The sequence below is a fragment of the Chroicocephalus ridibundus genome, chromosome 8 (assembly GCF_963924245.1).
Source record: "Chroicocephalus ridibundus chromosome 8, bChrRid1.1, whole genome shotgun sequence".
Taxonomy (NCBI): domain Eukaryota; kingdom Metazoa; phylum Chordata; class Aves; order Charadriiformes; family Laridae; genus Chroicocephalus; species Chroicocephalus ridibundus.
Window position 1 is genome coordinate 24,014,936 of NC_086291.1, and position 14,384 is coordinate 24,029,319.

General features: G+C 36.6%; 1 protein-coding gene across 1 annotated transcript in view; it reads right to left on the reverse strand.

The window, feature by feature from the left end:
- Window positions 1-614: 614 nt before the first annotated feature.
- Window positions 615-14,384, reverse strand: part of VAV3 (vav guanine nucleotide exchange factor 3) — a 171,638-nt gene continuing 157,868 nt past the window's right edge. The window contains exons 26-27 of the mRNA XM_063344034.1: window positions 5,388-5,539; window positions 615-3,639 (exon numbers count right to left, since the gene is read on the reverse strand). Of these exons, the coding sequence (XP_063200104.1) occupies window positions 3,598-3,639; window positions 5,388-5,539 (194 nt within the window). The 3' untranslated portion in view covers window positions 615-3,597. The remainder of the gene's footprint in view (window positions 3,640-5,387; window positions 5,540-14,384) is intronic.

Here is a 14,384-nt window from a genome sequence, read left to right on the forward strand (position 1 = left end):
GTCTGCCTGTGAGGCAGAGGAGAAACGTACCCTGTTTGGCATAATTTTCATCGTTCAAACTAGATATTTTTTCAAGCTGAGATTTTCAAATAAGCTTCCAAGCCTTACAACTGAAAAAAATACTCAGAATACAGTCACAAGTGGTTCTCATGCCCTAATTACAGTGCTTTCTCAATTTCTCACCCATCAGAGGACACGCATCTCTTCTTGCATATAAGGGGAAGAATGTCTGTAACTGAGTGTGATATTGTTAACAAGAGAATTTAATTGAGAAACATTTTTGCATTGTGCGTTAGGTGTGACTCTTCGTTATGTGATATGTTCATGGGTGACAGGCAAATTATGCCTTACATCTGTAGAGATGTGTAAATGCCTCATTAAGTTTAATAATTATCTGTTAGAAGGGCAGTTCCACAAGAAAATATCTGCTACTGAAAAATAGAAGGGACACAACGAATCAACACTGCAATTGTATCATCGCTGACCTTGCTAAATAAATTCACCTGCCCAGAAATATTTTTATAAACATATTAATAATGAATGTTATATTGTAAAAAATGTATGAATGGGTTACACCATGAAAAGGTTATCAAGTAGCCCATGAAATTAGACACAGACTATATTTTCAGATTTGAGCTCAATTCAGCCTGAATTTGTATGTTAATTCACATATGACAGAGGGAGAAAGCAGAAGATGGAAGAGAAAGGACATTACTATGAAACATGACACGTAAAAGGAAACTTTTTAAGAACACCTTCTTTTCAATCAAAAAACAGCAAGTATCATCTTTGACAGACAAAGATCAGTAGTATATGACTGAAACATAACGAACAAAAAAACCCATCACCTTCCTGGATGTGGCAGAAGACAAGGTATCCCAACAATAAGAAGCTCTCAAGGAAAGCTATACTATCCCATTTACATGGACAACTCAGTTTTACAGCTAAACCAGGATTATACAAACCTGGGAAACCAAAACAGAACACTATCAACTTCTGTTCACAATGAGGAGGTGGTTAGGCAAACGAAGTACAAACTTCATAATAGCCAACTATGCATTTTGACACATACCATTAAACAAAAAATTAACCATTTTATTATATTTAACATATTTACAAAATAGTACAAATTAAAGTACTGTAACTCCATTATTGCATGACAACAAAACCTCCATACAGGCAAAAGTAGCACATGAAAGAGACACTCCAGAATATTTAGGAAGTCTTTGGTACTCAAAATATAGTTTAAGATGCAGCATTAACTCAATCAATACAGGGCATTAAACACACAATGACATGTAGATTTATACCACAAAAGTAAGTTTAGCTATGGCTTTCATTCTTCTCAAAAGCTGATTACTGGACTCAGGAATCGCTTAAAAGCTTTACGGCAACTTTAAGATCGAGAGACTACTCAAAATTATTCTAAAACCAAGCTGTTGAAAATGACTGATGTATTTCTCAACTTGTATTGAATTAAACTGCCTCTTCTCAGGAGAACTATATGACAGCAAAGCACTAAACACTTCACAGGCCTAGAGCTTATTCTTCTACCCCTTGAGCAGGCAAAACTGTGAAAGAATCAACTTTGTCTACTTAAGGAATATAGGATCAAGCTCCCAATAAACAATAGAACTGCATGGCAAAACATGATCAAAGACAGTATACTCCCTAGTCTACACTGCTGTACACATAATTTACAAATTATGTTTTATGCATAATCTACATATTTACAAATGCTCTCAATTGTTCCATCAAGTAATGCACTCAACACAATCACAGTTTACATAATTTTGAGGTAAATCCTTGAAAAGTTAGAGCATCAGCAGAGTTTCATCTGCAAGGCTGAATCTCCCAAGTAGAGGATTTCTAATTAGACGATCCCCTCTTTCACTTGGTCACACAGCAGTGTATGCTAGGTGTAGCAGATGGGCAAGATGGCTGCAGAGACAATGGGGATTATTGTGAATCCTCTGTGCTGTGCTTGGTTCTTCCTGATGGCCAGAAGGAGGCCAGAAAGAAGCGAAGAACACTGGGGACAGGCAAAAAGAATCTGAAATACGTACTAGCAGATTCTGGTCTGTGGATGAACAGTGGGTATTATGTTGCTTGTAGAGTGGTAAAAACTGCGGTGCTAACTCGTGCAGCGTGTATGCACACTAATTGCAAGATGCCTATGAGCAAAGAGGACAGGGAAAAACAAGAGAGAGGATGTGGGACAGGATGAATTAACTTTCTTGATTGGTCAATATTACCCTAGAAAGAAAATGCATTTTTATTTTCTTAGAAGTTTTCAAGCCAGATTAGACATTATCTAAGTATTCGAAACTGCACATCTGAAGACATCACCCACATTTATTTTAGCTTGTAACTACAGCACCTCTCACCCTCCATAAATACATTAAAACACTGCCTCACCACGCAGCGGACACCACTTCACAACGCCTGATGTTTCAAGCTAGCTAACCTAGACACAATTTCCTTTGGGATGTTCATAACACTGCAACAAGCTCACTCCCTCATTGAACTGCCACTAACATCCCAGGGAACAAGAGAGGAAAGGGCACAAAGAAGTCTGCAAGTTCCCTTTGCATTACCTTACAAGAGTATAAAAGGAGATAGAAACTCCTAACTAGGAAAAGACATCTTAGAGTTGGAAGCATCAAAGCTCATCTGAATCAATCAAGAGGTTAAGATAAACAGTTCTGTTCTTGAGGGGTGACATCATCTTGCATTAGTATATGCTCCTTCAGAATAGACCTAGAAGATTTATTTAATATTAATGCTGAAAATTTTAAAACTGGTCTTGTCACGACTATCCTCAGTTGCACTTTTATGGTCAGCTGCTGAAATGAAAAAGCCTCACACAAAGACTTGGGATGACAAAGAAAGGATCCCACAATTCCACTTTGTGGACACTTTTTCAAGCGATACCACATCACTACACCTTTTTAAAATGTTGTCTTCAAACACATTGTTAGAAGTTTAGGCAGGACCTCAAAGTAGTCAGTTAACTAATTACATATGCATGAATGCTACTCATGTTTACTACATTCATATTTCCTTCAGAAGGTTTTTGTGAGTGTAGAACTGTTTGTCAGGTGATAAGTAGTAGTTTGATGTTTCAAGACAAGTCTACTAACTATACTTTATGCCCATTGGAATGACTGAACTCTGTTTTCTGCATGCAGTGATAAGGAATAATAAGCCTTCATCTCCTTGTACCATCACAGATGTTAGCTAGAAGAAAAGAGACTTATTAAATATTCAGCCATAGCTAGTATTCATGGTGTAGTACAGGGTGAAATGACAAGGAGCATAAAGAAAATTGTTTTCCAGAGATCTTCGGGGAAGGTGAGGGTTGGACTTTGTACTGATCCCCAGTGACTGCAAACCAGCAGGTTGTTTCTTGCACAGCTCTGGGCAAGGTAATAATCTGTCAGCACAAACTTCTGTATAAATCCCAACATTAAGACTGGAAGGTTCAGACAGACAAAAATGCTGCTGTTTAAATACTTAACAAGACCAATAACACTTTGAAGATATTAAATTTTTAAAATCCCTGAAACTGCTGGTCAGCAGAGGAAAGTTTTTAATTCATTCGTCCTCTTCAACGTAAGTTGATGGAAACCAGCCCACCTAAAAATGGAAAAAGCAGAACAAAATAATACATGAGATGCACAGGGTTGTTTTGAACAGCTGAACTAGCCAAAACAAGGATGGATCTGTTTAGTAAATATAAGATTACAAAGATAAACTTGACTGACCTGCCACAGTTAGGGTAAGTACCCCAAATAAAACAATAACTTGCAGATATGATGATTTGGAGACTAAATCTTCTTCCCCCCCAAAAAACCCCACCCTTTTTCCCAAATTGGAAGTCTAAGCATTCAGAAAAAAAGTCTAGAAATGCCAAGAGCAGAAGTAGTTTTACTACAGGCAGGATGCTGCTATTTTTTGAATGAGTAGTTAAATATTTAACAGGTTTCAGTCAGGTCCAGCGAATACTCTTCCAAAGGAAATAGCGACTGATTTGATTGTACTAAATGGAGTTGAATTCCATTGCCACCAACAGGAGTGTTAAATAAGACAGAACTGGAAGGCAGAGTCCAGAGTTTTACACTTCATAAGTTATAATGCTATCTCCATTCTGAAATTAATGATGTGTCAAAGAAGGATTGTGTAAGATACAGGGAAGCAATGTCCTGTATTTCTTATTGTCTTATCTATTTGCTTTAAGCTTTTCACTCAGACTTCTTTATACCTAAGTCAATTTAATACCTGTGAAAGACCTCAAAACCAAACCCAAGAGCATGATTGGAAGGAGTAACTGCATAAATTTTGTTTTAGACTACCTGGCCAAAATACGTCCAGAGGTGAGCTTATGATCTGAAGTCCAGGCTGTGAAAGCCATCAGAAAGAACGCTAGTATATAACAGGACATCCCTTAGGATGGGGGTAGCTGCATTAGAATGAGATGCTCAGTTTTATTCACAGGTAAAATGTATACAGGATAACCGTTATTTCTTCTGCTTCCCTACTTCTTGTATAATTGACCATTCCACTTTAAGATCATAACCAGGCTCATGTACATTAAAAAAGGTTCTCAACATTGCATAAAGCAGTAAATCTGGACATCTACTTCAACCGGACTTGCAACTTGCATTTCCAGCTTCCAGCCAATCTACTTTCTTTCACCTCGCATTCCTTGACCCTGCATCTCAGCCCTTTAGACGTGGCAACAGCAGCCTCAAACACTTCTGACTAATCTGCATTAAAAAGCAGTATACTAGGATTGAAACAAATATTGCCTTTACAGATCAAAACCAAAACTTTACTTCCATGCAAGTCTAAGAATGCAGTGTAAAGTGACTTTATAGAAATCCCTGCTAAATATGCCACTTCATATGAGCCACCTTTTCAGAGCTGAAAGAAACAGCCTCCTATAAAAAAGGAGGCTGATTCCATTATATTACAGTCTGGCAGAAAGGTGTGGAAATCATTCTGTGTTAAACTGCTGAACAGACTTTCACGGCACCAGGAACCTGAGCTTTTGACCCCAAATACATGTGTGTGACAGAGTTCAAGAAACTTCAGCTGTAGCTGTACTATTAATCCTGGTTATTTTCTAACCATATAAACTTGCCCAAATATTCAGCCTGGTAGGTCACATTAAATAACTGATTAATTTACATGCTGGGAAAGCTGCCTGGCAAGACTCCTGCCTGGCTCCTACAAAACAGAGATGAGAACATGTTGTATCTTGTGAATTTAAACATACAAAGAAGGTTTATGATGTAGGAACACACCTTATTTTTTTTACAAAATCACCGTCAGTGAAGGCAGAAATAAAACAAAGAAAAAAAAAGCCAAACAAACAACCTTACCCTTCCATTTACTTCACCTCTCCACCAGCCATTCGCACTCATCTTTGTATAAATTTTGACAACATCCCCTTTCAATAAGGACAGTTCTCTCATGTCTCTTGCACAGAAGTCATACCTGGCTATGGCAATGCCTATCACCTTCGGACTTAGCACTGAAATGAAACAGACATTGATATTATTACGGTTTGTTAATTGAAGGCTACTGAAAGTAATGTAAATAGCAGTACTCTATATATAAAACAATGATTTCACTACATACACTGGCATTAATTTTATGCAAATGTGAAAGCGTCTGCACTATACAGATCAAGAAGGTGAATTGTGTAAAAGTTGAAGGGATTTTATGTGATTTCTTTAAAGTTCTTTTTATTTTTAGAAAAAAGTCAAGCTAGATGAACCTTATAAAGTGTCTCACACCCAAAAATTGCTAAATACATTTGCAATTATTGTATTTTTGTGCTTCATAATAAAACTTGCTGCCAGTTACGTGCATCAACATATTTTACAGGTCACTAGTTTCTTTCCAAAAGAATTATTAGCATTTACAGTTGATTTAACTTTAAACCTCTAATGAAGCAAAACAAACAGAATAAGGTGCTGTTCTTTCAAAAACAACCTCCAAGTTAAATATTAATGCGCTTAAAATTGAAAGCTAACATCAGCATGAACAAAAAAGTAAAGAGTTTCCACAGGAAATCTGTACGGATCATTTGTTACAATCCACATGAACACTGGCTGATGTAAATATATTCTTTTTAGGAGCTTATTCTGTAAGTCACCAGTGAATTTATTCTACAAAACTTTTCATGAAGAAAAAAATCCTGTTTCAGTGAAATTAGTACTTAAAAATTGTAAGCTACATCAATATGTAAGCATTTTGCCCATGTAAAGTCCAGATGTTTTAAGCAGTAACAAATTGTGAAATATTTTTAAAAAGCAAATGTGGAAAAAAAACCTCATTTCAAAACCCAGCACCCCTCTCCCAAATAGTTTTATAGGAAATTATGCTTTTTAACCCTGATGTAGAATGTCCGAACTTGCAAAAGAAACCCTCAACTGTTCCAATTAGAGGAAAGGGGGCATAGCACCTATGAGATAAAGGCCTTTGACCTGAGCAGTTTGGAAAAAAAAAACACCTACTACTCCACTGCATTTTTTAGTTGGATTATTTGGCCAAAGCATTCATTTTTTATTTTTTTTCCATTAATGTCATTTTCCCTTGCAGTTGTTTTCCTATGTAAGTCACCATGGATAGGAATTTACCAGCACGAGCAAGCTTCCTACTGAAAAGATTTCAGAAGAATTCATCATATGATCACAATGGATGACTTCATATAATGTATGTATAATTATCTTCTTTTCTCAGAACCCTTTCCAATTTCTCAGAAATTCCCAATCGTCTTTAGGAAATACCATTAAGATTCAAGTTTTAGCAGCACCTTCAACAATGTAATACTAAAAGTTCATAGCTAGTTGCCTTTAACTTAAATCAGGAACACAAAACATGGCAAATGAGCTAGAAAAATGTGACGGTATCAGCTCTGCTTGTATTTAAGATGTCTTCTAACCCCACTGGGGACATTTCATAGAAACAGAGGCTTTTGCATAACAGTATTAAATACATAAAACTCATTATATATTCAAATATTTTTAGCTTACAGAGACAATACAAACAATTTATTTTAAAATAACAACAAATACCGTGTTTAAATTATTATTTACTATAAAAATGGAATGTCTAAAAACCTGTTTTGGCAACAGATTATGCCCTTTTTATATCATGCCACTAAAGTTTAGTCCAACATTTCAGACTGCTTATGTAGAGTATGCTTATCAGATACTTGATACAGGATGTATAGGATGCCATACAAAAGAGAATCAGCATCTCAATGTATTGCTTATATTTACACTGTGAAGATGATGTTAAAATCTAGGTGATATATTAAGTATATTAAAGTTCAAGCATACTTTTTCCCCCCTCTAAGTCAGATGTGGGTGCTACCTGTTTAGATTCTGACATGAATGTTATGTCCTATACCTTATCAGGATTTCAGTAATCAATTTTACAAGGAAAGAAGACATCATGGGCAGCAATTGTTTTGGAGAAAGAAAAGACAAAGAGAGCCATTATTGATTGTAAGGTCAGTAACCATTCATAGGCGTGCAGCAATATCACTGGCAGATTTGGGGAAGCATCACAGGATGAAAGGGGAGCAGGGTATCATTTCAGATTCTAGAAAGGAGATAAATGGGGCAAGGAAGAAATTTACACAAGGTAAAGATGAACAAATTTGGTAAAACATGGAAGAAAAGAACTAAGGAGGGAAGAAATGCATGGAAGAATAATAAAGAGGGAAAATACTGAGGAAACTTAGAATAGGAAAAGAAGGAGGGGCAGATGGTGGGGAAAGGAGGACTTCTGTTTTTCAAGTTGTGAAGCCAGGGAGGAAAAGCAGAAAGAAGCGAGAGAAATCAAAACCATCTATCTCCAAAAGTCTTCAGGCAGAAAGTAGCAGAATTTAGATTAATTTAGAATCCAACATCCATATTTTCAAATAAAAGTGATGCTCATGATAGGAACTATATAAAAGGAAGCCAGATGAATGATGGAATACAGGAAAATGACAGTGCTAATTTTGGAAAAAAATATTAGCCATATCTCTCTGGTGACATAGTCCCAAAACCAACTTGAGTAGAGACTATCAACCCTGAATTCCCAATCAGAGCTGTCCCGGGATAAATGAAAGTTAAGGGAAGACAGTCAGCATCTGGAAAGGGCATCCGTACAGATGGGAGTGAGAAGAAACACTGAGTGAAGGAGAGAAAGAGGATATCTACAGGGAGAATGAGGAAGGAGAGAGAGAATGGGATTAACAACAGAGACTGACAGAAAGAAAGCGCCCAACAGGAGAATGTGAAAGTGAAATTAAAGAGGGGAAAAAAGAAAAAGCAAGAAAGAGAAAAAGAAGCTATTGAGAAAGCAGTAATAAATAAACCTGGTGTATTAGGAGGGAGATACTCAAAGGATTAACAGAAAATAGAGTGAGAAATCTGAGGGAGGTGAATAGAAGGTACATGTGTGAATGAGAAAAATACACTTTTGCTTAACCTAGTCTTTCCTTCTGCAAACAGAAGAAAAGACAGGGAACTGTCGTCAGCTTTGATTCCCATTAGAGTACATTGGAAAAGCTTCTCATTGACAGTGAGACAGATATGCTACAAATGCATTTTAATACTAGTTTGGGCCACTGATGAAGGAACTGGGGTGCCAACAAAAGAGTCTCCATATGATCACAGCAGGCTGCTCTAGCTTACATTTTTGCCTGCACTTAAATTCCACAAGGGTCAATGTATCATTATAGAAGTTGTGAGTAGATGTTTCTCTCTCCTTGTGGTACAGCCTCCTCATAATTCTGCAGCCATAGCCCCTAAGGGTTGCTCTTGTGTATTATTTTCCATGCTCCTTGAAGCAATGCACATTTATTTGCACTGTTTAACCAAAGCTCAGTTCTATTATACAAGCATGGGCAGCACCTCCAGTAGTGCTCAGCAGACAGTTTAACCCTTCGGGAGATGGGTTACCAACTTCCATATCAGCAGAGCTAAGCCAGCTCTGAAGATCCTTTAAAAAAAAAATACTTGTAACATCCATTAAATAAGTATTCCTTTATTTAATGTAAGCAAATTCTTTGGCTATTTTAAAAAAGATGGTTTTGCTAAGAACATGCCACATAATCTATCCAGCAGAACATGAAATCCCATTCAAACAGGTAGATAAGCTTAAATTAAGAATTACTCATCAATATTTTTCTTTAATGTTTTGTACTTGTATGAAGAAGTACTTTACACAGCATATTGCAATATGCAAGATACTGAATCCTTACTGTTACAGTTATTTAAGAATTTTCTGATAAAGCGGTTTTTCATAGGAAAAAAGGAATATAATTATAATTTGTTGAAACCATATATGGGAACATGTGATAGGCTTAAAGTAACCCTGAATCTTGATTGCTGTTCTATCACTGTAGGCCACTTCACAATTTTGTTTTCATGGAACCGATACCAGTTTCAGTAAGAACCGACTTTATGATCAAGTACTGTGCAGTTGAATGAAAGAGGTCGTCCTCTATCCTCACCCAAAATGATAGAACCTTACAGTATTCACCTATGATAAAGTGCCAAAACTTAACTCCTTTGTGTTCTCCAATTCAAATGAGATGAGTGCTTCAGACATTCCAGTTAAATGTCATGACCACCAGGTGAACAGCTATACCAGAATGGCTTTCTATTAATCTTTTCTACAATGTGTACTTTATATAAGTAAATGTCAACTGGAAGAGTGCCTTAAAGCTTGGATTCCGAGTCACTGTTGTGGCTACTGAAAGGAAGTAGAAGTATCTGCCTCCAAAAAAATCTATATGTAAGGAGACAGAAATAGAAAAAACAGAATCCAAAACAGTGAACAACTGAGAGGCAAAACAATCAAGAGCAGTATAGGACATTGAGACTGAAATCCCTGGCATGAATCAGAGAGACGCTCAGCACAAGTAAGCACACTAGCAATTCTACTACTGAGCTGCTCCCTACGTCCTTTTCCCCTCTAGAAACTGCGGAAAGCCTTAAGAATCCATCTCTGGGCACTGAACAGCTTGGATGGCCTCTGTGGGGCAGACATAAAACATACTGCCTACTTGGATGTCCTAGTCAGATCTTGATTACGACTACATCCATGTTCGTGCATGCTAGACACCTCCCTTCCCCTAGTGCAAAAGCCAACCCCACTCACGATTTCCACAACTCAGGCCAAGTCCTCCACCCCCTGTACACAAAGGTGTGCCAGTGTAATGTGAGTGAATGCTGCGTTAGCAGCAATAGCTCCTTCCACATGCTCCTCAAAGGCATTTACCTTCCTACTAGCAAAATTCTTCTTGAATCGTCCAGCGGTGCAGTTCACCTCTTTGAAGACCAGGTCTTAGAGACCAGAGCAAGTCACAGCCATACTGAAGCACTAATCGAGACTACCACTGCTACTACTTCAAGCATTTTTATGCAGTCTCTAAGTTTAAAATGTTTGCATTTACTAAAGCCAGGGATGGTTAAATGAGAATAAAGAAAACAATATTTAGAAAACAGATGGGTAAAATTAATAACAATGTTAATGCAGAATTTAAAGAAAGCATTTTCTACAAAATAACTACTGTATTCTAGGATGCTGCTGCAGTATGGTTTGCTGCAGGGATGGGACGAATATATCATTTATCTATAAGCAGTGAAATTTTCAGGTTTGTGCATTTGAACAAATACATTAAAATATATATAGCTCATAGATGACAACTACACAGCAAATTAACAGATAAGTGATCATTGATTGAATCTACTGCAACCATTGAGCTTTGAAACGCCTATTCAAACTTATGCTTGTATACACTTTTTCAAAAGTTTGAGAGTTTGATTTTTGTTACACTCCAAGAATAACGTGTAATAACTCAGTTTTTGGAGTCAGATAAGAACGGAAGTATTAGATTCGTCCCTTCCCTTGCTTGCTGCACATAGAAACAACAGAAGCAAATTTAGAAGAAATATAAAAGCAGTAAAGCAGTACCTGACCAGAAAGGAGTGGAGGAAGGGGGAACAAAGCTGTAGTCTGGAGGAGTTACAAAAGAAAACCCACAGAACAAAGAAGGGGCTTAGAGAAAGAAAGAGAAAAAGAGAAAAGCAAAAGAACATTGAAATATTGTCACAAGATTTAAATAATAGTTTTTTAACTATATAATTCATTGATAATAAGGAAACTAAGGTTCCCTACTAAGGATGTCTGGAAGGAAATTGACTATAATAACTAGAAAATTTGGATCTATTATTTCATTTTTAACAATTGCATTTTTCAAAAAGTAAAGTAGAAAGACACCCATTCAGGGTTTCAGAGAAGCAAATGAAAACTGCAGACTCTTGCAAATATTTTCAGATTTAACAGAATATTTGTTTCTTCTTTAATTTTGTATGGACCCCACTTCCTAACAGAACAAAAAGCAGGAACTCATGCATATGTAAGAATTCCTCTTGAGCCCAGGAAGATTAGTCACACACCCTTAATTAGAAATATAGTCTAAGTACCAGTTGCACCAGGGTCTCATAATACGCATGGGAAAAAGTATGCATTTTGTCCTGATAATCATTAACATTGATAGAAATTCCACAGCTAAACTGCATCCTCTAAGGCCCAAGCAGTATTCCTCGTCTTTGTAGTTTTCCCTGACTTGAGAAAACACCCTTGAGCAAGCAAAAAAGCGTTAAGTTTGGCCTAGGCAGAACCAGCACATCATCCTAGTCCCTGTAACAGCTTCCTCAGATGAAAAGTTAGAGGGGCACTTGCTCTATTGCCAACAAACCTAGGGTCAATATGTTTTTAAATACAAAGTTAGATGAAGTGAAATAAAATTCCTTCAAATGGAACTACAGTTTGTTGACATGTTCTCCCATTTTGTCCCTTTTTTGAAGAGACAATGAAGATATATAGTGTACGAAGTCTAATAAAATTGGGAAATTTGCTCCCAGCTGTGATTTGGAAAGGGAAGTCCATCTTCAACTGTATAAATGATAACGTAGCTTCTAAATTATACCCAATAATATCTATAATTACTGACCAGGAGTGTTCCTTAAAATTGTAGCAGGATTATATTCATCACATACAGCTGTTACACTGAACATATTCTTGTGACTACATATGAAACAAAATCATTTTGGTTCACAATGGTTATTTGCAGGAATGACGACTAGAACTATTTTATGCAAGGAATTAACAAAGAATCCATGGTGGAGGTAATGATACAGTTTTGTGCCTCTCACCTGGATGAGTATAGATATATTTGTGACAATGAAACTACCAGCACAATTAAACTAAACAGGGCCAATACTGTATTTTAACATTGACAAGCTATGGCTTACTTGTTAAAAAAACCTCACAACATAAACCAACAGCAGTATCTCAAAGTAATACAAAAGAACTATACTCCAGGGCCTCACACGCACTAGGAACTCACTTCTGATCCTTCACAGCGACGATCCTTTCTCTGCCTCTAATACTAAATGGATTATCTGAAAATGCATGAGGTTACCCGAGGAACTCCTTTATACTGGAGCTAGTAACCCCACATGACAGCTTGGTGTGGAAATATGTTACACAAATCAAAAGGGCACCTTGACTGAAGCAGCGTGCCCATTCTTAGAGACAAACAACTGCCTTTATTTCTACAAAAGGACAATTATAGTGTGCAGAAGTAGCGTGCAGGAGTGAAGATAGGTCAGGTGCTACATAGGGGGTGGGGGGTGGCTGGTCCTTTCCTGGCCATACATTATCTTAATTTTTCAGAATTTTTCTGGTTGATATAACTGAAGATTTGTTTTTACTTGTGAAATTCTGGACAACTAAACCTATGTGGGCAAGGAAATCCTACTAGATTTCTACAGATAACTAGTCTATTTTTAAAGGTCGGCGGTAAGGGTTTTGGTGTTGGCTTTTAAGGAGAAAGGCTGAGTTCTTTCGTTTCCTTAAGGGTTGAGATGACATTTGTTTTATTTTACTTTATTAACAGATACTTTTACACAGTGAATGGACTAAGTAGTAGAATGATATGATATAACCAATGTACCTACTCCTAGTCTACAGCTGATGAAAAACAGTCAAATAGTATTTAGGCTTTGTGATTTAGGTTATATTAAAATCAAGGAGACTCAGATTTCTCAGTATGATTGTGCCCTGCATCAGCAGATTGGAATAAAAACTACTCTGCAGAAGAATGTAAACTTTTCTTCCATTTTTGCCTTTATTTCATTAAATGGTCAATCATCTCTCTAATCTAATATAAAAATTAATATTTTTCTTTGTAGCAAAACAAGATTTGATCATATTACATCTAGAAAAGACTAGGACTGGAAAATTAAGAAGAAAGAATGTACCATTTCCCCAAAAATCTTCTTAATTAACTTGAATTTCTATATTGAGAAAAGTAAATGTCTGACAGCTTTTACAACAACATTAAAAGTGTACAATAAATATCGGAACAGTGGGTGACTTCTGCAAGACTAGGAGACTAAAAATCTAAGTTCTAATTAAAGTGGGATGGCAAATTAACTAGCTCCATAAAATGAAAATTTTTGTTCTAAAATTCTAATAGATGCCGAAGGGAGAAATAATTCTCTAAAAATTTAAGAAGTTACAAGGTGATTTATTATGATTCATATCAGAAATTACAAGTAAACTGAAATGCCACTTGATTTTCTTTCCTTCAATGGGTAACTGAAAATATGACAATTACAAAAAATTAATATAATCACATTGTTCCAGAAAGTGAAATTAATTTGGTATTGCCATTCAATTTCACAGCAGCTCAAAGACTTCAGCAGTAGAAAATAATACAACTCTGACAAAGTCTACAGTAGTTCAACTCATGGTCTTTCGAAATACTTTTCCCACTTACTCTGTCAATTATATATGCTAAAGGCCAGCTGTTTTGAATAAGAAGCTGATGCCTTTTCAAAAGATGGCCTCATTAAAAATCCAGATACAGTCATGTGAATAATGTTGTGCAAAATACTGAGTTGAAACCCAAAACCTCCTTAAAATCAGCTTCAGACTGCCAAAGTCCATTGCATTCACTGGCTTCAGGCCCGTGCTTGTTAAAATAGGGTTAATGTGACATTGAATAGTTGAACAACTGAAAAAAAAAAAAAAAAAGAAAAGAAAGGAAAAGTACCCCTCTCTCTCTCTTCAGCTAACTTGTCTGGCTTCCTTTTAACAACTGTTTTCTTGCACTCACATTAAGTGGGAAAAGGTCAAAAAACCAGCTATGTTGTTTTTCTCACTGAGGGCTGGACATGGGGCATGTCCAACCGCTGCCCCATGACTTATTTGCTTCCTCTACTAAACAGAACTGCAGCCTAAAGTTTACCAACTTGTTTCCAAATTCAGCCCAGCAGTGTTCACACAGCCTAGATATA